The sequence below is a fragment of the Sus scrofa genome, chromosome 9 (assembly GCF_054392235.1).
Source record: "Sus scrofa isolate SSC_HxYL_T2T_F1_AM1 chromosome 9, Sscrofa_HxYL_maternal_Yorkshire_Landrace_v2.0, whole genome shotgun sequence".
Taxonomy (NCBI): Eukaryota; Metazoa; Chordata; class Mammalia; order Artiodactyla; family Suidae; genus Sus; species Sus scrofa.
Window position 1 is genome coordinate 4,395,706 of NC_139391.1, and position 27,788 is coordinate 4,423,493.

Genomic DNA, 27,788 nt, shown 5'->3' on the forward strand with positions numbered 1-27,788 from the left:
TGCTGCAAATGGCATTATGTCATCCTTTTTTATGGCTGAGTAGTATTCCATTGTGTATATATACCACCTCTTCCGAATCCAATCATCTGTCGATGGACATTTGGATTGTTTCCATGTCCTGGCTATTGTGAATAGGGCTGCAATGAACATGCGGGTGCATGTGTCTCTTTTAAGTAGAGCTTTGTCCGGATGGATGCCCAAGAGTGGGATTGCAGGGTCATATGGAAGTTCTATGTATAGATTTCTAAGGTATCTCCAAACTGTTCTCCATAGTGGCTGTACCAGTTTACATTCCCACCAGCAGTGCAGGAGGGTTCCCTTTTGAGAAATAATTTTGACCTTGAAAACTGAAGGTCAGGACTTTTGAAAGCCTTGGTGTCAAGAGTGAAGCTGGTGATTCCAATCCCTTGAGTTAAATGTATCTAGTAGTAATTAAGGATATAGTATTTAAATGTAAAGAATTTAACTCCCTGAAGTCTAACTACTATAAATTTGTGGTAGCAGGAGACAGATAATACAGGTCTCTTAGTTTTCAGTCAGAACCATTTCAAGTATACAAACTGTCTCTTCATATTACTTTGAAATTATCTACTACATGGCTGTGCATGGAGTTGTAGAAAAAAACTTGCAAATTTAATTGAAATTTCTTAGTTCACATGTCTACATTTGCTAGGACAAAAAATAAATGAAGCAGAAAGAAGACTTTATGGATGCTTATAACTCCCGGTATTTTTATTGGTCTTAAAAATAAGTAACATGTTTTCACAAATCATATTCCTGCTATAATAGCAACTATGTCTCAAGAAGTTTGCTCCCTGTGAGATTTAAAACTACCTTGATACAAAAAAGACAATTAGTAATAATTATTGAATGTATACATGATAAAGAAATGAATCAATCCTTAAAGACTAGCTTGGATTTTTTTTTTTAATCTTTGAGAGAAAGATTTGATGTGTCATAAACTCACATTTCATAGAATAAAAGAGATCTTATTAACCTAAAATGAGAATGTGAAATGTCAGGCCTATGGTGTACAATTAGAATTTCTGTTCCCCGGCTTTAATTCAGTTACGGCTGTTTCCATCCCTCTTCATCCTGTTTCTATATCCTGTCTCTAATTACCCCCGCCCTCTGCATTTCACCTTGAGCAAAGGGATGTCAAAAATAAAAATAAAGCAAGATACATGAACATCAAACTTAGACAATGTTCCTTACAGTAAATAAGCGAAATAAAAATTACTAGAAAAGAGAAATAATTTAGAGGAATGTGAACATTGCCATCAGCTGTGCGTTGTGTGAATAACATTTTAACTGTTTATAATTATCCAACATTTAAGACCTTCACATACAAAATATATTTTTAACATTCGGATGCTGATTACACCTTTTTCAAATGCAGTGCTCCAAAAAATGAAAAGTTTCATCAGTTTTTTCCTAACAAAAGTCTATTTAAATTATTGCATCTTAAATTTTGCATTTCACATTCTAGTAAAATTAGTTTAAACAAATTTCTTCATAGATGGCCCAACTTTTTGAGTTTACAAATTATCCTCTTTTATCCTAACTCTTAAAATATACAATTAGGATTACCATAAATTCATAAAATGCATCTTACCAAAAATATTTTGAAAATGCATATACTTAACATTTAAATAATTCTCTCCAATAAACTTTTATTGGTAAAGAGATGAGTGATTGACTCTATGACTGACTGACTAACTGAATGGCAAGTTTCTATTATGAACTGAGCACGGAAGCATTTATCTTGTTTTTGCGACCTTTCTGAAGATTGGAGGCTAGTTCTCCAGCAAGTAGTTAGGGCTCCTAAAGAAAGAAGCCCTTTTGTTCTTGCCCAGGATTACAAGATGATAAGCATCTATCTCATTTGTCTATGGATTTAATGTATCAGGAGACACTCTTTCTTACTCATATTACCTTGTTTGATAAAATCATGAGTATTTATTTGCCTTCTAAAAGCATTCTCTGCTTACCTGAAGAATCTATAAGATGTCCAGAAGCCCAAATATAATTTGTTTTTTTTCCCCTCGGCTAGAGGTCCCATCAGAGCTTCAGCTGCCAGCCTCCAAATAATAATTCATTTTTATTCAAATCCCCTATTATCAGGCAAAAATGCAAAGCAGCCATTCTCATAATGTCAGATGTTAGCCTTTGGATTAGGCATTGATCGTCTTTATGCTGCAGAAAGCCCTTCGTGGCCAATCACGATAGCAGGACAAAATCAAAGCGGAGAAGACCACTGAAGACTCCATCACCACCTAAGTGTTTAACCTTTTCTTCTACCTTGCTGCAAAATACGTCATTAGCACACTTTGTCATTCAGTTATTCAATCAAATAACTATTAAAACGTAATATCTTTAAAAAAAAGTGCAGTGTGGATAACCATCTGATTACACAAAAAATCTGGAAGCAGCCGTGTGCATTTATAAAGTGAATGACAACAGCATATGAATATTTTCAAGACGCTCAATTAATTCACACACTTGGCCACGTGTAGGTTTCTGTTAGATTCCTGATACACTTTTGTAACTGTCTGACCCCAGGGAAATATTTCAGCTCCTTTGTTTATCAGCAAGTGACTGTTTTAGAGTGGAGATAAGGAACTATGCTGCAGGAATTATGGCAGATAAGTTCATAGGTGATGAAATGCGTCCCGGGTCCTACGGAGTGCGGTCAACGAGAATGTCAGGTCTGGGAAGAGCTCAGCCGGGAAAATCGCACGTGCTTGTGTAAAGGGACCAGATGAGTCCAGTGCGCCTCACCCTGTCCATTTACCACAGTGTCCTCTTCTTCGGAACTGTCGGACACACGTTTATACGCCTTAAATCGAAATAAGGGGTAAAACAGATTGATCCCGGTTAGCAGTCTGACCCAATAGGGAGAAATTATTACCTCCTGTCCCACAGTGACTGCAGGGGAGACAGCAGTGTCCTCCATTCAGTAAAGACCTTCACGGTCCCCTGCGCTGAGATGCAGTAGCAGCCTGGCTTTGGTCCTACCTGAGCTGTAGGGATTCAGATCATCCTTGGCTGTCACGGCATCATTTGGAAGGTTTCCGTAAAATGTCCTGCTTCTTGTTTATTTAATCTACCCAGAGTAAATTTCTATCATTTGTTACCAAAAGAATCTTTGTTTTACTAAAGTATTGCAGAGGGTAAGAAAGAGACTTCTGGAAGCTAAAGGAGAAGTTTTTGAGATGAAAGGAGAAGAAATAGTTTAATTCTAGGTCCTATATACACAAAGACATGTCAGGAGATGTGTTACATAAAATCATTAGCATTTGTTTTTGAGTCAGGCATTTATTCACTAAACAAATATTTATTAATTATTTGCATATTCCGGGTCCTGTGGATGTCATGATGTACCTGGGATCCAAACTAATCCCTGGCCCCATATGCACATTTTCTTCGGCTGCACCTGTCGCATATGGAAGTTCCCAGGCCAGCCATTAAATGTGTGCCCCAGCAGTGACAATGCCAGGTCCTCAACCAGTAGGCCACCAGGGAACTCCTGAGGTTTGTATTTTGTCTATGGCAGACTGACCTAGAAGAGGCATTACTTACTACAAAAAGGATATTTAAATGCCCTATGCTGTTACAGAATTGCAATGGCAGATTACCTTAATATGTTGAGATAATTCTTGATGCTGCCAGGGCAGTTCCTTGTAGCTTCCCGTTTACCCCAAATCGGGAAGATGACATTGGGAACCACCAGTTTGTAAATTGCTATGCGGCGGTTAGGTGTTCTGGGGATACGTCTGCCCAGGATGGTTCAGACCTGACATTTAGGCCTGTTTTTTCCCCCCAGACTGCCCCGTTCCTGTTGCTTCCTTACCTTTGGATCATTCTGCACGGCTGCAAAGGCCTAGCACTCGCATCCTTATCTGTTTTGTCTTTGCTCCATACACGATGGGGTTCATGGTGGGTGGCACCAGTAAGTAGAGGTTTGCCAGGAGGATCAGGGTATGCTTGGGTACGTGGTTTCCAAAGCGATGGGTAAAGAAGGAAAAGAAAGCCAGAGAATAGAATATCAGGATGACACATACATGAGCTCCGCAGGTCCCCAAGGCCTTTGTCCTGGCCTCCTTAGAAGGGAGTCGGAAGACTGTTCTCAGAATTAACCAGTACGACAGGGAGATGAGGACAAAGTCCAAGCCCGTGGTGAGGAGGGCAGCTGTGAGCCCGTAAATGCTGTTAGGGGCAATGTCATTGCAGGCCAGCTTGGCAATGCCCATGTTCTCACAGTAGGTGTGGCGGATGATGTTGCTGTGGCAGAAGCGCAGTCGGAGAATGAGGAGGACGCCGGGGGTGACCACAGCCACACTTCGAGCCACCAGAGCCAGGCCCACCTTGCTGATGAGAGAGCCCGTGAGGAGAGTGGCATAATGCAGGGGTGCACAGATAGCCACGCAGCGGTCCACAGCCATGGCCAGCAGAACCGCCGACTCAGAAAGGAACAGAGCGTGAACAAAAAACATCTGTGCGAGGCAGGCTGGAAAGGTCAACAGGGAGGGGCCCTGCCAGAAAATGAGAAGCATTTTGGGCACCGTGACGGTACAGAGGAGGGCATCGTTGAGTGCCAGCATGGCCAGGAAGACATACATGGGCTCATGGAGGCTTCTGTCCCAGACCACCACGGCCATCACCAGGCCGTTGCCGATCACAGCCAAAAGGTACATGACGCCGAAAGGGATGGAGATCCAGATGTGGGAGCCTTCGAGCCCTGGGACCCCAGTCAGCAAAAACGCAGTAAGGCGAGCCGATGTGTGGTTGGATGTGGTTATAGAGACGTGGCCGGCGTCTGCTAGGTGAGAAACAGAGGGAAAGGGCTCGAGTAAGTGGCAGGACCAAAAGAGCGTTTGTTCCTTCCTCTTAGTCCAGTCTTGGCCATTGACGTTGGTATGATAAAGTAGGGGAATAAAGCGGTTTGAGAAAAGCTGCTGACTAACCGAAGGATAGTGGGTAGACCACTCCCTTTTTATGGGACATCTTTTGCTCTCTGGGAAAAAAAAAACACAACAACAACTGTGAATCAGAAAAATTAAGAGATGAATCTTACTTTTTGTGATGCCAGTTGTTATCAGTGCATAATTTATGCCTATGTCTTGTGATCATTTAACTGTTCTCTGTGTACGGTTTTCCCTCTAAGTGGATAAGAAATTCTTAAATACAGAAAAACAATTTTTCTCTCTCCTTTGTCTTTGTAACAGTGAGGAGAAGATTGGAGATACTTAATATTCCATTCTTCAGTGGACAAATGGGGAGGAGAGGCCTTGACTGGTAGGCTTTGAAATAACAGGAGGCAGCATGAACACTGAATTCTTGTTTCCCATCGGAGGGAGTCAAATATTTTCCCTTGGACTCTTTTTTTTTTTCCACAATAAAGAGAAAAGTTTTACCGATCTGCCTCTCTTCTGAACCCTTGAAGATAATGGTAAAATTAACATATCATTTAAACTGCTGTGCAAAAATTATAATATTATCCATACTGTAATAAGACTAGCTCTCAGTATCATGAAATGGAGTCAAAGGAGACAAAATTGAGAGTGCAGAGTACAAAATTCAGAACAAGAAAACTCGCTGAAAAAAATCAGCAGTATTCAGCACCTGTCACTGAAAGAAACTTCTGCAAAGTAGAGTAACTACAATTTTCATCTTCATCAACAAAAGAATAAGATCAAATTTTTGCAACTTTTATTTAACGGCAACAGTCGTTAATCTTAATATATCAAAATTATAAAATAAGACCTGTTTTCTAAAAAAATTACTCAAATACAAATTTATCTGTTTTCCAGGACTATAAAACATGAATCCATTCCGTCAGGTTTGTAATCAAAAGCAGTACTCTTGGCAAAGGCGCCATGTATATATGTGTATCAACGCTTCTTGACAGCAGCCCTTGGGAATTTTAAAGTTATGGATGATAAATGTTATTTCATTTAAAAGAACCACAAAAATCTGGAATCTGCGTGGGCTTCCCCTTTCATGGGAGGCTGTCACACCGTCCAGCAGGTGGAAAACTACCCTGCATTTCAGGAAACCTAGCAATCATCCCTGAGTTAAATGAAATCCTTTGTACATTATCCCAGCCCTTTTCAAGGAAGTAGAGTCCATTATTACATTATCAACACATATTTATCATGCTCTCTCTCTCTTTCTCTCCCCCCTTTCATAAAATTTAGGCAAGGAAGGAAAGACAAAAATTTTTATCAAGAGGCAAACACATAGAATAGGTGAGTGACTTTTAAGGAAAACTCCCAGGGAGAGATTTTTTGAATGATTATTTCGTTAGAATATGGAGTTGAGCCACCATCTCATTAACCTCTCAAGGCGGAAGCTTTGCTTCATTTATCCGCTATCTGCTCGTGTTGCCTGTCTTTGGTGGATAACACCTGCGCAGGTGGCAGGTGTCAGCAGGTTCTGTAGAGGACGTATCGGATATCAGCACAGGAACGGCCACACAGCAGGGATGGTGAAAATAAATAATCACTGCAGAGATTTATCAGTCCGTACAAGATGCTGAACGGCTTCAGAAAACTATTCTCACCGCTTGACATGGATTATCCAGCTGTGTGGTCACCACTACTGTACCGTTGTTAGCATCCCGATTTCACACGGGAGGAAACTCAGGCACTGAAGGACTTTGCCAAGGTTACGTTGCTAATGAATACGTAAAGCCTGCTTTGAAATCCAAGGATCCTGATTGCAGAAGCCACAGTTTTCACCACCAAACTGTTCAGATGTACCTTTCAGATGCATGATTTTTCTAGACCCCTGAAACATAAAAAGGCAGATCTGGAATCTCCTCTCAGTATCTCCCACAGTGATAGTCGTAGCTCAAGGTAAAAAGTCCCATTGGCTTATAAGGCTCCAGAGAGACACACGTGTAGATTCAACTGTTTTGTACCAGATTTCCATAAAAAGAGCCCAGGGAATAACCTCTGGGCTGGAAAGTCTTTTGGGTATTTTATGCTGGGTGACTGCTTTTATACCTGAGAACCACCATCAGTAATTAGGTTAGCTGACTTAATTTACCGTTTATACTTGTGAAATAATTAAAATAGTATTTTCCCGTTTTACGCTGCATGTGACAATTTTCTCTCCCAGAGCATTGTTTTGCCAGCTCAGGAGGCAGGCCTTAGAATCCTATAACACATACGATTTCCTAGGCCAGGGCTTTTCTGCAACAGAACGTCTTTTATGACAAAGCCCAGCTGTTGAGGCTCTTTTAATATATGTCAGACGTTACCATTTCTCTTTTGTTGGGATAATTTAAAGTTTCCCTGAGGGGAAAGTATGACAGAAAATTTGAAGAAACCCCATTTTTCAAAGGAAGCCTTTTAATAAAAATTAACATATATCACCTTATAGAGCAGTGTGAGTTTTACAGAAAAAATAAGTAGAAAGTATAGCGTTTTCGTATATCCCTTTCACCGCATCCACCCAGTTTTGTCTCAATAGTAACATCTTGCATTGTTGAAGTCCAGTTGTTACAATCGATAAGCCCATATTGACACTTTATTAACTGCAGTTCATGGTTTCCTTCAGGCTTCCCTGTTGTGTTGTACATTCTATGAGTTTTCACAAAGGGACAGTGGCATGCATGCATCTACCAGTACAGCATCCTATGCGACAGTTTCACCGCCCTGCAGACCCCCTGTGTCTGTCTGTTTATCCCTCCCTCCCTCTAATCCCTCTGACAACTCCTGATCTTTTTTGTCTCCATCGTTTTTTGGTTTTTGTTTTCCATAATGGCATATCGTTGGTGGGACTCATACTGTGTTATTGGCCTTTTCCTATTGGCTTCTTTTACTTAGCAATATGTACTTAAGGGTTTCTGACACCTTTTTGCGGCTTGATAGCTTATTTTTATTCCTGAATCGCACTCTGTTGTACTGGTGTACCACAGCTTATCCATTCACCTTGGGAAGAACATTTTGCTTTCACTTAAAAAAAAAAATCACGTGAGGAGTTTCATTTTTAGGTAAAGGTGTCGAAAAGGACAGATGGCACTGATCTGGTTTGGGAACGGACTGCCACTTGCTGTGGTTTAGTGAAAGGTTCATTATTAGTTTCAACATCGTATTCTCTGCAGAGAATGGTTTGGGGTGGAGGAGACAAGTACAGTGGTCGTAGTTCTATGCCGGGAACCAATCGCCCTTTAAGACTTAATGTCATCTTCTGTCAACTGGGTGTGATAAACCGTACCCTCTCTCGGTCATGTTTACAAGATGACAAATGTGAAGCACTTAGCAAGGTCTGCAGATGCTTAGTAACTAGTCAAAGAAATACGACTTTGTTTTGTTTTTTTTTTTCCTTGATAACCTAGCAAGCCATCTTTTTAAGCCATGATCTTCTTAATCCTTAGAGCTAGATAACGTAATATAAGCAAGGCCATTAAGTGAGGAAAGCAGAAGCCTGAATTATTTCTTTTATGGGGAGATTACTGACTGGGCAGCTGGTTGGTCTCATCCTCTCCAGGATATCTGGGCAGCTCCCAAATATCTGAGACTTGACCCTGGGAACTAGGTACATGCAGTGTGACCTTGTCCACAATCAACTCAGAGGTACTTGTCTCTGAGCTGACCCTGGGTGACAAGTTCATCCAGAGTCATTACTCCCCGAACGTGATGGGTATTTTTCAGTTGGTGGAGTAAGAAGACGTGGTTCAATTTCCACTGATACTTGATTTCAAGGTGTTTTCCTAATTCCATTTGTTGTAGTCGCCACGAAGACAGCGATTGTGGCCTGTATATACCCATTGCTATGTCCTCAGGTGTTTAGAAGCTCAAGGGTATCTGTTAAATATATGATGGAAATTTACCTAATATTTCCATTAACTAAACGGGGCCGTATTATCTCCAGCCTTTGGAGATCTTTCAGTGGTGCTCAAAGATGATGTTTCATATGTGACAAAAGGTATATGATCAGTTCACATATAATAAATGGAGGATAATAGTTTTAACTATAGTTACTAGAGCCCCAGAGTAGAATTAGGTCAGCTGAGGTAGCTTTTTTAGAAACTTACTCGTTAGCACAGAAAGACCTCTGTGAGCATATAGGTTCTTGAATGGTCGATTCTATGGTGCAATATTAGATGCATAGCATTGTAGATGCTGTCATCTTCTGCCAGCTTTTCCTTACCGTCTCCATTTGTGGTAAGGGTTGGGGGAGAGGGATTTGTATGCAGAAGTAGCCATAAGTACCTTATCTCTTGCCCGAATACCATTTTTCGTTGTTTGTCAAGATAGTGTGCATTACAAGCAAGTTCAACATCAGTAATACATTTATATCCTAATTATGTCCGTTCCTTTATATCATACTGTTTACACACTCACAGTTTTATGGATGACCCTATATGTGCTCGTGTTTCTATGGCTTTCTGACTGCAGAGATTATTGGGAATTTACCCTTTATGTGTACAGGTACATAGCATCTGCTGTTAGGTAAGTTATCGGAGGGAAATAACAAGTCATACAATGTTGCCGATTTCAAAATTTTGAGAGAAATAAAACATGCAGAAGGATTGTAAACGTAGGACTGTTTCTCAGTGACATATGTTTTCTTTGCCCAAGTTAGACATGAATTTCCTATGATTACTCCAGAAATGTGTGAATGACTTTAACGTCCTTTCTGCTGTAATTTCAGTAAATTACCCAGAATCCGGGTACGGATCTCCTGGGTTTTAATGCAGTATACCACGGGGTTGAGGACAGGAGGCATCAGCAAGTATATATAGCCCATGATAATGTGCACCACGGGTGGGACATGCTTCCCAAAGCGATGGATAACGGATACCCCTATCATGGGGACGTAGACCAGCAGCACAGCACAGACGTGGGAGACGCACGTGTTAAGGGCTTTGAGTTGTTCTTCCCGGGAAGCGATGCCTAGCACAGTGATAAGAATCTTTACGTACGAGAGAAGAATGAGGGCAGCGTCCACTCCGAAAGTGGTGAGAATCATGACGAGGCCATAGATGCTGCTGATGCGGTGGTCTGAACAGGAGAGTTTGATGATGTCCGGGTGCAGGCAGTATGAGTGGGAAAGCACGTTGGCTTCACAAAACCTCAGTCTCTTAATGAGAAAGGGTCCTGGGAAGATAACAGCCACAGCCCGTGCCAGAAGCCCCACACCGATGTTTGCGATGGTGGAACTGGTCAGAAGAGTCGTGTACCTGAGTGGGTTGGAGATGGCCACGTAGCGGTCAAAAGCCATGGTGAGCAGGATGCCTGACTCCGTGAGGGAGAAGACGTGGATGAAGAACATCTGGACGAGGCAGGCATCCATGTCTATTTCACGGACATTGAACCAGAAAAGCTGGAGCAGAGTGGGCATGGTGGCGGCACAGAGGCCCAGGTCGCTCGCAGCCAGCATGGCGAGGAAAAGGTACATGGGTGCGTGAAGTGACTCTTCCACCCAGATAACCCCCAGGATGGTGAGGTTCCCCGTCAGCGCAATTAGGTAGAGGGCACAAAACAGCACGGAAATCAGAGGGTGTGAGGCTTCCGCGCCGGGGAAGCCGGTCAGAAGAAAGGGTTTGTAGGAACTGCTGTTGAAAAAAACCATGCCGTCTAATTTGATGTCCAGGAGTGGGTCGCCTGTTATCTCTAGGACAAGAGAGTCTGGGTTAGCACATCATTGCCAAGATGCTTATTTCATAAAAACATCTCCATTCTGTGCTTATGCTGTTTTTCCGCATGAATTCCTCTCTCTGCCTTTTAAACCCTATAGTCAAAGAAAAGCATTCAGGCACTAGTAAAATTGTATACAGAAGTTCTAAAATAAAATTCGCATTCGCTATTTAATTTCCGCATTAACACTATTTTAATCAAGATACAAAATAGCATACATAAACAGCGTATCTGAACTTAGCTTCCATTTTTTTAACGTGGTATGTGGTATGGCTGCAGGAGAGGACAGCCTAAAACTAGGTTAGAGATTAAACTCAAGGGGAAGAGGTTGGAAAGGGACAGTCTCTCCCTTATACTGACGGTTGGTATCTTCCTTCATGTTCATTGAGGAAACTGAGTGAGGGAAACAGGGACATAGGAGTGTCATCCATACAGAGTCCCTGTCCTTTCAGAGGAAACACTCACACGTGTGATTACATTAGAATCCACCAGCGTCCTGTTACAATATATCCATGGCTCCGCTCTTCCTGTATTTGGTTTCCTCTCTTAATCTTAAGAGTGTGGACCAAAGAGCAAGACTGGCGCTCAGGAAATTCGTATTCTAGTCCTACATCTGACACTGGCTGTATGGTAATGGCTAAATTGCTTCTGTTTTCTGACTTAAGTTTTTTTTTTTTAATTTTTAAAATATCTTAATGATGTGGCGTTAAATGAGTAATCTGCTAAAGTGTCCTGCCTTAAGGAGCTATTTGGGTTAAGTTATAAATTTATTTTTAACATACACACATTGTATATAATATATATGGATAGATAGATGCCTATAAAACTGCCCATTCTAGACACTGTTTTTGGTAGTCAAAATATAAACTGATTAATGCTATGGAAATACATGTATTATGTTAGCAAAAGCTCCCTGGGAGGTAATATTTAAGCTGAGGTCCTAAGGGTGGGAAAATGTTGACCCAGGATTGTGTGGTGGGGAAGGAAAGAAAGGGAGAAAGATCATGAAGCCAAGAGGAGGAGGAGGAGTTTGGGAATCTGTAGTAATTTACAGAAGAGATTTTGAATGTGGATAGAGGCTCGATTTGAGAGGTAGTATGAAATAAACCTGGAGCGCTAAGTACATTTAGGACAGTTTTATATAATTCCTAAATAAACAAATAAATGTAGGGGTGCTGATTTTAGGTGTCTATGTGTCTACGTTTTGAGATGGTCAATGGTAGGATCGCATTCATGCTTTTGAAAGATGACTCTAGTTTCACTGTGGTCCATGCACAACCACACTGTATTCCTCTTAATGCAGTGAGTTCCCCGTTTCAAGGAAGCAGGATTTCCACCATCCTGAGAACAGCCAACATCTGCTGAAAGGAATAATGCTTTGCCCCCAGGACAGCAACACTTTTTAAGATTAGCTCCATAAAACTTACGAAACCCCTACGCAAAAATGTCTAGTTACTCTTATTTTTCTGATGAAGTATCAGGCCTAGAGTAGTAAAGGGACTCTCCTAAGAAATAGCGGTTGAGCAGCCGGGCTCTTTAATGCAGTGGGTAAAAGAGATTGTGCCCGCCGTGAATCTTGCCATACTGGATGCTGATTTCCTTAACCAACTGTATCAGTGCGTAAAGTTTAAACGCATGGGTCGCCCTTGGTTTCCACAACTGCATGTCTTTGACCATAAATTTATTCTCTTCAAGCCTTAGTTTTAAAACTGTAAACCGTGGGCAGTAACAGTAACACTACCTGTAACAGGGGCTGTGTGAGAACAGAGTAGGTGACTCATGCTAAGAATCTGAGGCAGCGCTTTGACACAGTGTGTCGAGGATCCTGCTTGAGTTGCCGCCATGGCACAGGTTTGATCCCAGGCCTGGGAACTTCCACATGCCATGGGTATGGCCAAAACAAAAAAAAAAAAAAAAAAAAACAAAAAAAATTCAACAGGAAAAGAATTTAAAACCCTGGTATATTAAATCTTCTCAGAAACATTGGTTATTCATAGTATTTCTCAGGAGAGTGCTGCATGCTTCTTTGCTATATTTTAAAAACGAGTATGTAGCCTGAATCTGTGCTACTTTTTACAAAAACAATGAGGAGAAATTTAAGGGTCATAAATTTAATGAATAAGATCCAAGGAATTCGTCCTAGAACGGTGGCATGGCATTTGTAGCTATTTCACTTGCACTTAATATCTCCATTGGTAATTTTTGAAATCTGGTGAATCAGAGAGAAATTTACAACTTTGGAAAAGGTATAGTGATCGAAAGCCCTCGAAAGAAAGCAGACACCCAAAGGCCTGATCTAATTATGCAGAAGAAACTTAAAGAGGAGATAAAATCCAGGAGGAAGAATTACCTTTTAAAAGCTCTCCTTTCCTGGAATTTCAATTAGAAGCAAAAGAGATACCTAGTTTTCCAGCCGAGATGGTAGATGAGTAATTTGGAGCCATAAATATAAGGGAAATTCTCCTAAATTATGTCCAGGAGCAGGCAGTTATTTGTGTGTGTGTGTGTGTGTGTGTGTGTGTCTGTGCATGTGTGCACGTGTGTGCACACCAGCCTATGTCTGAATTATTTTGAGGCTTCCCTGTGAGCATCGTGTTTGTCGAGTCCAAGTTACTGAGTGGTTCCCCAGAGCCCATAAAACCCATGCAGCTGTTTTCTTCTATTGCTTTACAAGGCATACATAAATCTTACTTTTGTACGGTTATTCAATTTTTCTGTCCAAACTAGGTTTTTAAGCCACTCCTGAAAAAGTTTCTGCAGTTCAAGCCTCTATTCTGTGTATAGTATTGTATAGCTATGTACTTGCTTTTATCCTATTATTTTACTAATTATAAAATAGTTGAATAAGTTTTTGCTTGTTCTTTTTTAAACATGCTAACTTATTTCTTTCACCCTATTTAATGATAGTGTTTTTAAACTGACCTTCTAAGCAAAAAAAAAAAAAAAAAAAAAAGGACACAAACTAGAAAACAAAATAAAAAACCCTACAGAGTTATGTTATGCATAGTAATAATTCTTGGTCAGGTTGATGCTGGTCTGACTATACCACACTAATTTAGGAAGACTATAATACTTCAGAAATTTAAATAGTATGGAGATGACTGAGCAAACTAAATATGAACTGATTTAAGCAGTGAGAGCGGTGAGGGTGTTGCTGCTGCTGACAGTGACAGTGTTGATTATATTTAAACAGGATAAAAAAACATAAATGGCAGTTTAAATTTTCTTCTTTCTGTGCCTATGTTATAACCTAAGGTGGGACACGTGTGTTATTCCAGGTAAGAAAGTTGGATGTGGGCTCTCAAGATAGGAACAAGGAAAACCTAGTGAATGGATAGGAGATGGGGCAATGATTGAATATAGATTTGTCTTGATAGGAAAGTCTCAAGAAGAAAGTTGCCCCAAAATGTTACATTTTTGCATAGATAAGTAACTAGCATGGGTATCAGTACGTGCATTATGAAAATGATAAATGTTAACCGTGGCACTTCAGAATATCAACAGTAAGGACGGTGCAAGATTCCATGATTGTGTACACAGGCAGAAGACAGAAAGGCGGTATGCTATCTTGGAAGAACTGTCCAGTACAATAATGGGTCTCTTCAATAAACTTAGCCCAAGGACTGATGTTCTTAAAGTGGCTTAGGAATCCCCGGGGCCCAAGGCAAGCTGCCCCAAATGCGCTGTGGTGGGGTGCTGCACGTTTTGAACGGAAGTTGCGTGAGAAACGGCTGGCGCAGGAACGTCCTTACCTCTGCCGTCCGAAAGCGGGACCTAAGCCTCCGATGTGGAAGGCACCCCTGCGCCAGGAGGCAGAGGCACCCTATCATCAGAGCCAGGGGACTCAGGGCCAAGCACCCTGAAGAAATAAACTCTGTTACTTCCCACTTTCTTATCCTAAACTTTGTGCTGTCAATTGCTCACAGGTTTATTGTGCTTCTGTATAAAAAGTACAAAAACTGCCTGCCTCGGTCCCTTCTTAGGCCCCTGATCTGTGAGACCTTTGTGTGGACACAATTAAATTGCATTCTCTTCTGCTAATCTGCCCCACATCAATTTAGTTCTTTTTTTTTTTTTTTTCTGTCTTTTGTCTTTTTAGGACCACACCCACAGCATATGGAGGTTTGCAGGCTAGGGGTCCAATCGGAGCTGTAGCTGCTGGCCTATACCACAGCCACACACAGATACACAAGATCCAAGCCTCATCTGCGACCTGCACCACAGGTCACGGTAACGCCGGATCCTTAACCCACTGAGCAAGGCTAGGGATTGAACCCTCAACCTCATGGTTCCTAGTCGGATTCTTTAACCACTGAGCCATGACGGGAACTCCTCAATGTAATTCTTATATGCATTTGTTTGTTTTGTTTTTTAGATTCTAGATATAAGCTATAAAGAATATTTGCCTTCCTCTGATTATTTCACTGAGCATAATACTTTCTAGGTCCATCAGCATTGTTGCAGGTGGCAGAATTTCGTTCTTTTGTATCCCTGAACAGTATTCCAAGAAAAAGACATAAAAAGAATCTAGGTTGGAAGGGAAGTCGTTTTTATATGGCTTCCCTGATTCTAAATACTAGTTGTTACAGAGGCAACTGCCACTAGAAAGCTGAGAGAGATACACTGCTCAGAAAGAGACTGGTCATGACTAGAGAGGCAGAGAAGGTACAGTATGATGAGCGGGGCCTGTGGTTGCTTTTCTCATGTACATAGCGTGTTATTTTAGTGTTAATGTGATTCGTCTACCAGTTATGTTATAGGTATTACCTTCATTTTCTACTTTTTATGATGACAAATCTGAGTGTTTTCTCTCACATCTGCTTGGTTTTTACAACCCAGCAAGCAGTGGGCTTCATCACAAAGGCAGGGAGAAGTGCCTACTGACCATGGTCACATAATGTGTGAGGGAGCCTCTCACCAAACAGGTGCAGGGTAGCAGCAGCATCATGGGTGTGAAGGCGAGGACCACGCAAGTGCTGGGAAGTGCAAGTGGTGAGGGCCTGGAGGCAGCCGTCCTGAGATGCAGCGCTTGGTACAGTTTTCAGGATCGGTATGTAATAAAGAATGAGAAGAGTAAGATTCTTAAAAATTGATAAAAAGGAACAATTGAAATTAATTTTTTTGTGCTACAAAGACGCTCTTGAGAAAGTGAAAAGAAAACCCTCAGATTGGAAGAAAATGTTGGCAAATGAATGTCTGTTAAGGGGACTCATATGCAAAAGGTGTAAGTAGCTCTTAAAACTCAGTAATAAAAAGACAAAGGAGACCGCATTATCAATTTGTAGTCCTTAAGGAAATGCAGATCAAAACCATCAGACCATTCACACCTATAGAATGGTTACATTCACAAGATAAAGAATAATGTGTTGATGCTGTAACGGAAAAATCTCAATCATCTATGTTGTCAAAGGGACTAGAAGACATTGCAGCAGCTTTGGAGAATAGTCTCCCAAATGCTAAAAAAATAGAGTTATCACATGACCTACTCTTAGGTGTCTACACAAGAGGATGGAAACCTGTCCTCACTTGTATGTGAATGCTTATCACTGCCTTACTCACAACAGCCAAACAACAGGGGATCAGCATCCATCAACTAGTGACCAGACTGCTGCCCTGGAGTGAAAAAGAACAGCAACAGCATATGCCACGTGTGCAGTCCGGCGCTCTGTGCTTGCTGGCCTGGGAAATGCACAAGGGACAAGAAGGGGCATCTTGTACATTGTACCCCCAGTGTAACCTGTGAGAGGTTCCCTAGAAACTGGTCACTGCTTCGATAAATAAATATTCATTCTTTAACCATTTAGGAAAAAAGAATGTCACATACCCCGAAGACTTGGCAGCAATAAAAATAAAGTGCTGATATGTGCTGCCACATGGATGAACCTCAAACAAAAGACGTTATAGTTAAAGTCAGGAACAAAAGCACATGCTTATGTGGTTCTATTTGTGTGAAATATTGGCTGGAGAATCTAGAGTGCAGGACAGCAGAAAAGCCGTCACCTAGGATGGGAGATGGGGATAAAAAAAAAATCTTTAAATAAGAACAAGGTTTATGGGGGGGTGGGATTGGGTGATTTTATTTTTGGTACCTTTTCTGAACAGCAAGTCTGAAGTTCATTTAAAATAAAGTTTAAATAGTTAATTTCTGCCACTGCACAAACCCTGTCCCTGGTAAGTTTTCCGTTGCTTTTCTAAAGCAAAGGATACTTGCAGTACCCAGGTGAAGCCACTGTCACACGGTTTTGACACCCTCATTTCCCTCCTTAAAACACCTTCCCGTTTGGCTTCATTGACGCCATGTTCCCTTAATATTTTTTTCCTTCTTTTTCAGACTATTTTCGGTAATTCCGTTGTACCCTGTTATACTGTTCAAGCTTTTCAGGGTACGCCTGTTTCCTTTCCAACACACTCACCCCCATGACCCCAAAACCGTATTCATGACCTTCACTTCCAAGTTCATTTTCCAAGGGCACTTTTATCATCAGAGCCCTGACATGTACATCAAACCCCAGACTGGCTGTCTCTTCTTAGATGTATAAGAAGTCAAATAAATACATTTTTACAACTACATTTAAAACCCACACCTTCCTTATCTCAGGACACGGCTGTGTGATGGCTGTAGTCCTTGCAAAATTCTAAACATGACTGGCACCTCCTTTTCTCTTGTCCTGATAGCGTCTCCGTCCCCAAATCTTTTGATCCCCCCAATTAAACAGACGTTATGGACGTTCACATCTTGCAACTCCCTGAGCTGACCCCTTCTCAGCTCGAAGTGTTGAAGACTCTTTGACCTAGTTTTCTGCTGTCAAGTCTGGTCCTCAGCTATTCGGTAGCAGGACTGATGCTCTTAGTGTTTGATCATTTCACCATTTTAACTGCAATTCCTTAGCAGTTGCATCCTGCCCTGATTGATCAATTTATCATGTAATTTTACTTTGTAAATCCCTTGAAAGTTTGAGTTTGTCCCGGGATCATACCTAATCACTTTGCTCTGGCCTACAGACTCCGCAGTTCTGCCTTCTCTTCTGCGTCATCTCCTTCTACTTATATCCTTGCACTCTCAACTCTGGGACTTTTTACATGCCAATAACTTTCATCAATTACTAAAGCTGTCCTGGGGATGAGCCCTTCTTCTTCTTCTGTTCTTTCTCAGAAACCCTTTTCCTCCCCTCTTTTTGGCCACAGTCTGAGGTGTCAAGTATCACGACTGCTGTTGAGTAAAACTTGACCCTTCAGCACATCTGTTCACGGTAGGGAGCCCACTTTATGGTACTGACCTTTAAAAGCCTGTTTTATCCCATCCGCCCCAGTTTTCAGGAGGCTGAGGCGTATCTGTCTTGCATGTCCATCCTGCTTAACACTCTGTCTCCAGAATTAACCACAGTCACTGTCAAACGGGTGTTGAAGAAATGAAGAATGGAACTCTAGGATTCAGATAGCAGAGGTGAAAACCCCTGAACTTATGATTTTCACTCTATTGTATGATAATGTTCAAGATATCTGGCCTGGAGTGAACAGTTAATGATTACCTCCTAAGCGTAAAGAAGGAAGCAGGAAATACAGAGAAATACAGGGTGGAACTGCTCTGACTTAGACCAAGAAAGCCTGATAGAGAGAGAGGTGGAAATAGGCTCATTAAAACATTACGTGTAATGTTTGTTTGTTGATTTGGCACTATCAGAAGATTTAATGAGTGAATGGAAAGGAAGATACTTAGAAATACTAAATATATGTATTATATTTCATATTTAGCATGCACATCTCCTGTAATGTGTTTTGCAAATTTACAACTAAGTTTGTGTGTCCCTTGAAGATGTAGGAAACATTAGAACTGTTATGTAACTACCTTTTCGTATTTGCTGTATCCCAACTGTCTATCAGAGACTAAGGGGCTATTTGGCCATTTGAAGTTTTGTTTCTTTTTGATAACTATTACTGTGTTTCTTCTTTCCATGGAGGTTATTCCAGCTATCAGGCGAGTAGTTTTAGCTCCCCTCCCTGCCTGTAATGTACTAAGAGACTCCTTTTAATCGCTTATAAGTAAGAAAGCGGAATAGCAAGTTTTTAGAATTATTAACAAATTATTAGTAGTGAGAGTGATAATAAAAATATGCATTTTATTCGCAAAATAATTATTCCCTCACTTTTGAGTACTGGGTTGCATCGAGGATGGCTAGGTTGTGAGAAAGGTGGCTTCTAACTGATGGTAAATTAACATGAAATTTGTTTTCATCTTGTGTCTTTTTCTCGCTTCATGACTCTGGGGCAGCAATTAGAGATTTATACAGAAAATTAATTGCCCCACCATTTGTCTTTTAAGGAAGAGAAAGAAAGGCCATAACAATCATGAAGTATTTTGAAGACACAATTTTAATGGTTTTGCTATTAATTAATCCTTCAGTTAAGATGTGCAGAAAATTTTGCAGCACATTTGAAATGCTCCCGAGGAGAGGGAATATAAGATACAAAACTATTAAAATAGCTTTACCTCAGAACTTACTGGTATGGCGGTTTCTGTTTTCCTTTCCAAGCGCCCCAATATCCACGCACCCTAAGAATAGCAGAGCTGAAAGTGTGTCTGCAGGATTTCAGCGACAGCACTTCAGAGTGAAGAGTGCTTTTACAGCAGACTGGCCAATTGCTGTCAACAGCCTCCCCTTGGGGGTTACAGACGGTTCCCTCAGGGGTTAAGGGAAGTCATTGCCAACAAGTTTTGCAATGAGCTGTAAAAAGAGTCCTGTGTTTCTGAGCCATCTTTGGCCCTGTCTAAGCGTGGCTCCTTTAGACTCTGATTGCTCCGTTGGCTGAGCCACGCCTAAAGTGCAGGAGGGGGGGGAAAAAAGAGGCCCTTTAGAGAATTCTCTCATCCTGGTCTCTGGAGCTGACCCCTTTGGAGTCAAATGAGGCAAAACCCTAGCATCTGTGTGTTAGAACAAATGTGTGCAGACCGGGAAGGGCTTGCCAGGCAGTGAGCCAGGGGACACTCAAGTACAGATGCCAGGAAGAGGAAGATGGACATTGGGCACCACAGGCCGACAAGCATGTGTTTTAATTTACTATATAAAGAAATTATAGCAGTGTGAGAAAGGAGGAGTCTTTGTGACATGCTAAGACATTTCAACCTGCTTCAACGTCTCCTGTGTAGCATTTTCGCTTCCGTGTCTGGCATATTCCGCTTAGCATAACATCCTCCCGACGCATTCATGTTGTCACGAATGACAGGATTTCTTTTTGAAGGCTGAATAATATTCCACTGTAGACACATACCACACTGTCTGTATGCATTGACTGTTTATGGGCATTTAGGCTGCTCCCATGCCTTAGCTGTTGTGAATATGAGAATTCAGGAATCTATTTAAAATTCTATCTTCATTCTTCAGGTATATACCCAGAAGTGGGACTGACGGGTCCTATGGTAGTTCTAGTGTTAATTTTTGAGGACTCTCCATGTGGTTTTCCCAAGTGGCTGCACCAGTTTACATTTTCACCAGCAGTGTGTGAGCTTTGTCCATAACTCTGGCCAAAGACTTCTGCCGTTTAAGAGCTAAATGGTCAAACCATTTTTGAAATTAATATTGAGGAGGAGAAGAAGACAGCAAAATCCTGGCATGGTCTAAAAGTGAACCTGAGAATAGACTAGCGTCTCCCATATCTGGAATTACGTGAATTCCCTCGTGAATGTTTCATTCTTGCCGGGGGTCCTCCTAAAAGTGTAACTCCGTTGTTCATTCACCCTTTTATTTAATACAAACCGAATACCTAATATTTAGAATGTGCTACATTAAGGAAAGGTAACACAATTGTCAACAGTATATAAAGAATACCTTTCCTTGTGGAGATGATGTTTAGTGGGGATTTTCCTAAGATATGTCTAATATCCCTGAATTCCAAATATGTCCTTCACACTCTTTACCAGAAATTTCCCGAAACCCTCAGGCGAAGCCTCAGGTGCATTTTATACATTTGTAAAGTCCCTACGTTACCCTTTAGGGTCCCTTTTCCATTTCAAACAACGGGTCCCCTCTTGAGCCTTACGTGTTATGAGACATTCTTCCAAAACCGAGGCTGTATATAAGTCATATTTCCATGTCCAGGGTCCTCAGGTGTATTTAACATGATACTCAGTGACTTGGCTTCATGAAACGTAAGGCAGTGAGAGCACAGTGACGTCTTCCCAGAACGGCCTGTGGAAGACGATGCTGCGTCTCTCCTGCTTCCCCTCCTCGCGGTGGAATGCACTCTATTTCCGTGGCTCATCGGCAACCTCTGCCTGCCTCTTCTCTCTCTGCCGAAGACCTCATGATCCTGGGACGCTGACGGCCCCCCCGCCAGAGCAGAAGAGGCGCAGCATCCTCAGTCGGATCTGCTTGGTCTTAACGGTGTAGACAACAGGGTTGAGCACTGGAGGGGTGAGAAAGTGCAGGTGGGAGAGCAGCACACGGCTGGACGGGGAAGCCCGCCTCCCAAATCTGTGGACCATGGACAGGCCAATCATGGGCGAGTAGAAGAGCAGGACGGCACCCATGTGGGAGACACATGTGTTGAGGGCTCGGAGGCGCTCGGCCTTGGAGGCGATGGAGAGCACCGTGTGGAGGATGAGCCCGTAGGAGAGGACGATGAGCACGGCGTCCAGCCCCAGCGTGGACAGCACCACGAAGAGACCGCAGGCGCTGTTGAGGCGGGTGTCGGCGCAGGCCGGCTTCATGACATCGGGGTGCAGGCAGTAGGAGTGGGACAGCAGGCGATGCCTGCAGTAAGGCAGCGTCTTCAGCATGATGGGGGCCGGGACGTGGAGGCCCGCGCTGCGCAGCACGACGGCCAGGCCCAGCCCGGCCACCCTGCGGCCCGTGAGGATGGCGCCGTAGCGCAGGGGCCTGCCGATGGCCACCAGACGGTCAAAGGCCATGGTCAGCAGCACGGAGGACTCCATGATGGAGAAGGTGTGGATGAAGAAGAGCTGGGCCAGGCACACATCCAGCGCCACCTCCCTGAGACCCAGCAGGTACAGGGGGAGCAGGGTGGGCAGCGTGGAGGCAGACAGGCCCAGGTCGGTCACGGCCAGCATGGACAGGAAGTAGTACATGGGCCGGTGCAGGGAGGGCTCTGACCTCACCACCCACAGGATCAGGCCGTTTCCTGCCAGCGAGGCCACGTACATGGCGCCCAGTGGGATGGAGAGCCAGGCGTGCACAGCCTCAAGGCCCGGGAGGCCGGTCAGGAAGAAGGAGAGGCCCGTGCGGTTGGAGTCGGACATGGGGACCGGAGGGCCAGCTCTGCGGGCAGAAGTGTGATCACAGGACCTGGAAGCAAAGGACTGCTGGATCAGAACCTGTTCTATGAACCAAGACCCTGCAAAGGCTCCTCAGGAGGATTTTCTGATAACCACGACCTTTTCATTTGTCTGAGGACTTTGCTTAGTTAATAGGTCGGGAAGCCTTTAGCAACAAAAAGTTGGCTGGAATGATTGGAAGAAATCAGTGGTGCACACGTGGTGAGCCTGGCTCTGGAGCCGCACTGCAAAACTAACCCCTCATCCGCATGTGCATCCTGGTTTTTGAAGGGCACTGGGGTGGTGCGGGTTCCACCTCCACACCTGACGTGGTGAGTTAGGAACTCTTGGTTCCAGCATAGCCAGTGCCTCTGATCTGAAACCGGGATCCACGTGGCCTCACTTGTCAGGATTTCCTGCATATGCCTTTCAATAGGTTCTTTTCCCCTGTGGTGATGACGAGACTTTTTTAGAGAGATACCGTCTTTCACCCTTACAGCTGATCAGAGTGGATTCCTTTAACACGTCAGTCCATCTGTGCGAGCGCACAGGTACAAGCTTTTCCCACATGCAGTTTTTTTTTCTTTAATTAAAAAAATTTTTTTCTGTCTTTTTGCCATTTCTTGGGCCACTCCCGTGGCATATGGAGGTTCCCAGGCTAGGGGTCGAATCGGAGCTGTAGCCACCAGCCTACGCCGGAGCCACAGCAACATGGGATCCCAGCCGTGTCTGCAACCTACACCACAGCTCGTGGCAACGCCGGATTGTTAACCCACTGAGCAAGGGCAGGGATCGAACCCGCAACCTCATGGTTCCTAGTCGGATTCGTTAACCACTGCACCATGGCGGGAACTCCTCACACATGCAGTTTAAGGTGCCGAGCCACGGCAAACGTGTTAGACACGTATCCAAACAGGACTCATTCTGTAACGAGCTGTGCTGTGGAACATGGAACAAAAGAGTATCCAAGAGATACTTCAAAGATCATCAGTAACTCCTCAGCCTTAAGCACATGAGAATATGTAAACTAGAAAAGGACAGATGGATATTTGCGGAGGAATCAGGATTTAGAGCCCCTTCTGAAGCCATTTCTGGGGAAAAACAACAATGGGGCGGTAGATGGTCTGCCATCCCTCTGTCCTCTCCCTGCTTCCCTCCCGCCTCTCAGCTCCCTTCCTGTGTCCAGTCCAGTAGGAGTTTGAATGTTTGAGAATACACTGAAAGCGAACTCAGTGTGAAGGCTCTTCATCTTCCCTGATTATCATGAACGAAGGAAGGAGATTTCTGGAGTTTTCCAGAAATACGAAACATTAAAGAAGAACAACAGGAAGGTTGGCTTAATTTGGAGGAATCTTGGTTGATGGTTTATTCAGGGGTTTTTCTTTTCAGGGGACATTAACGTTATCACGTGTCCTTTTTTACGTCGTGGGAAACCCAATCGGTATTAATTACTCTGTCTGTGTAAGTTAGGTCCACGTAGTTCAGAGTGCTGTCACTTGATGGGACAGCAGGGATTGCAGGGAGGGGAGGGTGGGGGTGCAGGTGGCATATTCTCTTCTGTGCTAAATATTTTAATGAATGGGTCTGTGGACCCTGGGCTAGTGGTAGCAGCAGCATATGAGAACTTGTAGAAAGTACAAATTATTTGGCCCAACTCCAAACCTATGGAATAAAGGTTTCCTGAATTGAAGCCCAGAATCGAGGTGTTTTACCAAACCCTCCAGCTGATTCTGAGGCACATCAAAGTCTGAGCGTCCCTGTGGAGCAGCCTTGGGGATGGTACTGTTTGGGCATCGGATGGGAGGAATGCTGTGGAAGCAAGGAAGTGGGAGAGACGCACAGGGTGTGAGTTAAGAGAAAAGGAACGCCCTAGACAGAGAAGAAGTCGTGCCCTCAGTGCTAAGCTCTGACATGGGATCCAGAGGGCACGCAACTAAAAGCACAGATTCTCCCATGGAGATGCGCCAGATGATTATAAAACTAAGGATACTATTTTCTTTATGATTTACCTGAAAAGTACCAAATTGGTACAGAGGTAATCTGTCCACTAGGGTCTGCTGCTCTCCAAAGTTGGATAAGCTGTTTTACCCCCTTTCTGTATAGATTTTTGAATCTCTAGTCAATTACTGACAAACGGAGCAAATGTGAAATATGGTGAAGGAAGGTTTGAAGACATGAAGAGAGAAGAATTGCGCCTTCAGATTGGGTTCAGTTGCTGTCTAGGAATTCTCCATCCTGTCTTCACCCTGCAGTCTACTTAAAATTAGAGGAAAATCTTTAACCTTGCTTTAGCAAACTGGAAGAGCCTTCATTTCACCCATAGGTTTCACATGCAGAAGTAAAAATACAGTGAATGCCCACAATGTAAGCAGAGTCAGGGTTCCTGGTGTCATTTCCTTACTTAGCCTTTGAGAAAATGGAACTTTGAAAAGATGCATTTAGATGCTCATATGTGTGGAACATACGTTTTTTATGTTACACTAAGCCAACTGCCTAGAAGAGGAAGAGTTTTGTGAGTTTGTATGTATGTACAGGTGTTTGTATGTGATTTTTCATGTTTTTATTTTTAAGGGATGCTCGTTGAGGGAAGGGATTTAGTGACAAAAAGCAGAAGAATATAGTGAAAAAGTCTGAGCACCCGTTTCTGGTCCAGGCTTCAGCACAAAACAGTAAAAAATAAACAAAACCACGCAGACAAAACTTGGATTTAAGCAAGAGCAATTTCCCCCAAAGAGTCAAAAATGCGCTATAAAGTTCTTCCTCATCAAAACTCTTTCGTCTCATCAGCAGAGTTTCAATCAGATGAAAACCTGTAGCATCATGGAGTAGACCAAGTGGGGACCCATGCTGGATATTCTGATGCCAACATATATATATATATTTGGTGCTGCATTAGGATTCAGATTAGTAGCAGTAAGAGAGAATATTCTGCCATGTTAGTAATAAGAAATCATTGGAGAGTGGGCTTCATGTTTGCAAAGGCTCCTCCTCTCACACTCCATGCTTATACTCCCATGTACCTGCTGATTGCTCTTATCCTATCCTCTAAAGACTAGAAAGGGGTCGAGTGTATGAATGCTCATTGTAGACCCACCTCAGAGGTTTGTTTGATAATAAACCCAGACAGTGGATGGATGGATTCCTAGTGTTGTGTAAAGTACTTAGACAATAAATAGTACTCATTAATATCTGTCCATCCTCTAATTTTTCCAAACTGACTCACTGTGCTCACAATGCGAAGCTCACGAGCTTTCTAAAAAGGGTTTATTCAAAGATTTACAAATAATTGCAGTGCATCTTGATCGCCCAGGTGTATCAGTTCGCATCACCATTCTGTTACCTTCCACCTTGTGAGGAGAGACAGACCGTATTTGCAAAGTGTCTGCACAAACTGGCATCCCCTACATCATTCTGTTCCTCCGGCTTTTCCTCGTTTCAGCTGGGCTCCCTCCAGGACACAGAATCCCACTGCCTAGAAATGCAGGCACACATATATCAGGCTGGACGTCAGACGGGGGACGCTTGTTGGCGCGTGATCAGCTCCTACCTGCTCAGTTAGTTGGTTGTAGCCATTATGACAGCCCTTCGGAGGCGTTCCCCAGGACACCCATCCAGTAGCTCCTCGCTTCACTTGAAGAGGAAGGAAGAGCTCCTTTTCTGCCTCTACGTCTTCAACATACTGTTCTTTTTCAGAGCCTGAACGTAACACACACTCACGATGTCCTTAAAGGAGCAGCAGTGCGGAACCCGGGCAGATGGCTTCACTCCTTTCCACTCCGAACCCCAGGCTGCTGGCTTACCCACAAGCAGACGAGATCTGAGAACACCTTTCATCCCTCTCTAGGGTTATTCCTCTAGGGTTATTCCTGGATACTCTCTCCAGATGCACACTTGGGGCTTTGGGGAAGCAACCGCCTTTAACCATGTCAGTGCCAAACACGTTTTGCAATGGGCTCTAATGAGACTCAGTGTAACTGGAAATTCCTTAGACCTGCCCGAGTCTGCCCGTTTCAGTGACTAAGCCCCCTTCAGTGTGATTGAGCAGAAATTGGCCTGTTTGAGAATACAAGCTTCAACGTCAGACTCAAGTTAAAGATGGACTCCCCTGGGAATTAAATAGGGTATACAAGCTCTTTGAGTCTAATTCTTCACGTCTGTAAAATAAAACATCGCTGCCATTAAGAGGTCATGGGTATGTGATTAATATCGATGGCCATGGGGTTAACGTGTGTGCATTGGAGTCTCCACTCTGCCACTTCAAGCTCAGACTACTGGGGTATGTTCTTTAAGCTCTCAATGACTCGGTTTCCTCCTTTGTGAAATGGGAATAGTGGAAGAAACTAATTCGTCATGTCGTTTATATATACCTGCAATACCCTGGCCAACTGTCAACAAATATTTCGCCCGTATTACTAATATATGACGCAGTGTCATCGGAGAACATGCAGGTTAAAAGGGGGAAGTGACTTTGGAAGGTGGTGTTTTGACTGGACATTGTAAGTTAAAGATAAAAAGAACTGCATATACACAGTGTTTGTGAGTTTGTAAATTTTTTTCCCAGCAAGAGTGTGGATTCATGATTTTGGAACTACTCTTATATCATAAGGGATGAAGTGATGAGCAGATGCATTGCAGATAACAGTACCCAGATTTTTCACTGTCAGAGAAAGAAATTACCAAATAAGAAAATGTGTATTTAAGATGGTATAAGAAAGCGATCCTTGTGATTGATAATTCGAATTGAGTAAAAGGTCAGGAGAAGAATTAAGGCATTTGAGGCTGAAAGAAAGGGACACCGGATGTCAATTTGGACGTTTGCTGAGGAACACAGAGTGTTATCACGTGAGTGCGCGTGGAGCTAAATCTAGTTTTTCTCGTCTAGAATTTTATGTACACGGTAATGTACCACACAGTGCAAACCATGATGTATCCGCAAAATGAAATATAATTCAGAGATGAAAAAGGAACCCTGCCTGCACCCCATGGACAGATCTCAGTACAATCACGCTGAGAGAAGAAACGCTAGGCGTAATGGATAGGACCATTTTCTTGATTGTGGTGATTTCACAGGTGCCTACATGTGTCAAATTTCTCACACTGTGCCCTGTAAACATGTACGATTTTTAGATGTCAGTTATGTCACACAGCTGTAACATTTGAAATAAATGTTAGGGAAACAGATCTGCACGAGGTATTGGGAGATCCTGAGGGTTAGCTGACCTCACAGCCTGGCAGAGGGTAGCAACGGGGTCCTCAGTCCCTCGCTGGGGTCTCTCTGTGTGGCATGCGGCTGGAGACGGGTGTCAACGGAGAAAGAGGCTTGGATGTTTCAGGCTGGGGTACCAGATGGAATGATGGTCAGATGCTAAAAGCCACATGTGTTCGTGGACTCTTCAGTCCTTACGTGTTTGCTCGAGTGTGGGGTCTGTCGAGATGAAGTCACATCAGGAGAGGCCGTAATTGCCGCACTTAAGTGTTTCATCTTCTTGTCTGCACTTAGAACGCATCGCTTCAAAGACACATCTCTTTGCAGCCCGTTAATCAAATGGACCCATCCTTCTTTGTGTCCTTCCAGTAATCTGTGCTGCCTACCAATGGGGCACCTTGATTTACTGGAGAATTATGTGTTTATGGTCCCATTTCTCCGACGATGTTAACTTTCATACTGAAGAGGAATATTCCAATTTGTTTTATTTATACTTTGGGAAGTGGCCCAGCATCGATGGATAAATATGATTAATGAATTTCCATGTGTGAGAAAAATGAGATCTTGGTAATATTCTCCTCTTTTCCTTTCCATCACAAAATTTTAAATAACTGCAGTTACAATTTGAGTGACCGACTTGACCTAATGGATCCGTGTCATC

General features: G+C 43.0%; 4 protein-coding genes across 10 annotated transcripts in view; 1 reads left to right on the forward strand and 3 right to left on the reverse strand.

The window, feature by feature from the left end:
- LOC110258217 (olfactory receptor 51G2-like) overlaps nucleotides 1–27,788 on the forward strand; it is a 96,972-nt gene that overhangs the window by 40,265 nt on the left and 28,919 nt on the right. The window lies entirely within an intron of this gene.
- On the reverse strand, nucleotides 704–19,281 carry LOC146399677 (olfactory receptor 52D1-like). Of its 4 annotated transcripts, none has more exons than XM_084975009.1 (3): nucleotides 19,153–19,248; nucleotides 3,854–4,822; nucleotides 704–2,839 (listed from the first exon to the last, which is right to left on the reverse strand). In XM_084975009.1, the coding sequence occupies exon 2, from the start codon at nucleotides 4,695–4,697 to the stop codon at nucleotides 3,861–3,863; it is 837 nt and encodes a 278-aa protein (XP_084831135.1). In that variant the 5' UTR covers nucleotides 4,698–4,822; nucleotides 19,153–19,248; the 3' UTR covers nucleotides 704–2,839; nucleotides 3,854–3,860. The 4 variants fall into 4 exon arrangements, with proteins under 4 accessions (XP_084831135.1, XP_084831133.1, XP_084831132.1 ...); XM_084975007.1 differs by having other exon boundaries at nucleotides 19,141–19,228; XM_084975006.1 differs by having other exon boundaries at nucleotides 704–4,822; nucleotides 19,141–19,281.
- Nucleotides 5,692–19,276, reverse strand: LOC146399678 (olfactory receptor 51L1-like). 4 transcript variants are annotated; one of them, XM_084975000.1, is made up of 3 exons: nucleotides 19,153–19,261; nucleotides 17,930–18,076; nucleotides 7,341–10,746 (listed from the first exon to the last, which is right to left on the reverse strand). In XM_084975000.1, exon 3 carries the CDS (start codon nucleotides 10,585–10,587, stop codon nucleotides 9,640–9,642), a length of 948 nt encoding a protein of 315 aa, XP_084831126.1. In that variant the 5' UTR covers nucleotides 10,588–10,746; nucleotides 17,930–18,076; nucleotides 19,153–19,261; the 3' UTR covers nucleotides 7,341–9,639. The 4 variants fall into 4 exon arrangements, with proteins under 4 accessions (XP_084831125.1, XP_084831126.1, XP_084831127.1 ...); XM_084974999.1 differs by lacking the exon at nucleotides 17,930–18,076 and having other exon boundaries at nucleotides 5,692–10,628; XM_084975001.1 differs by lacking the exon at nucleotides 19,153–19,261 and having other exon boundaries at nucleotides 9,303–10,746; nucleotides 15,420–18,076.
- Nucleotides 20,950–21,906, reverse strand: LOC100513103 (olfactory receptor 51G2-like). The gene has a single exon (XM_013989475.3). It carries the CDS (start codon nucleotides 21,904–21,906, stop codon nucleotides 20,950–20,952), a length of 957 nt encoding a protein of 318 aa, XP_013844929.3.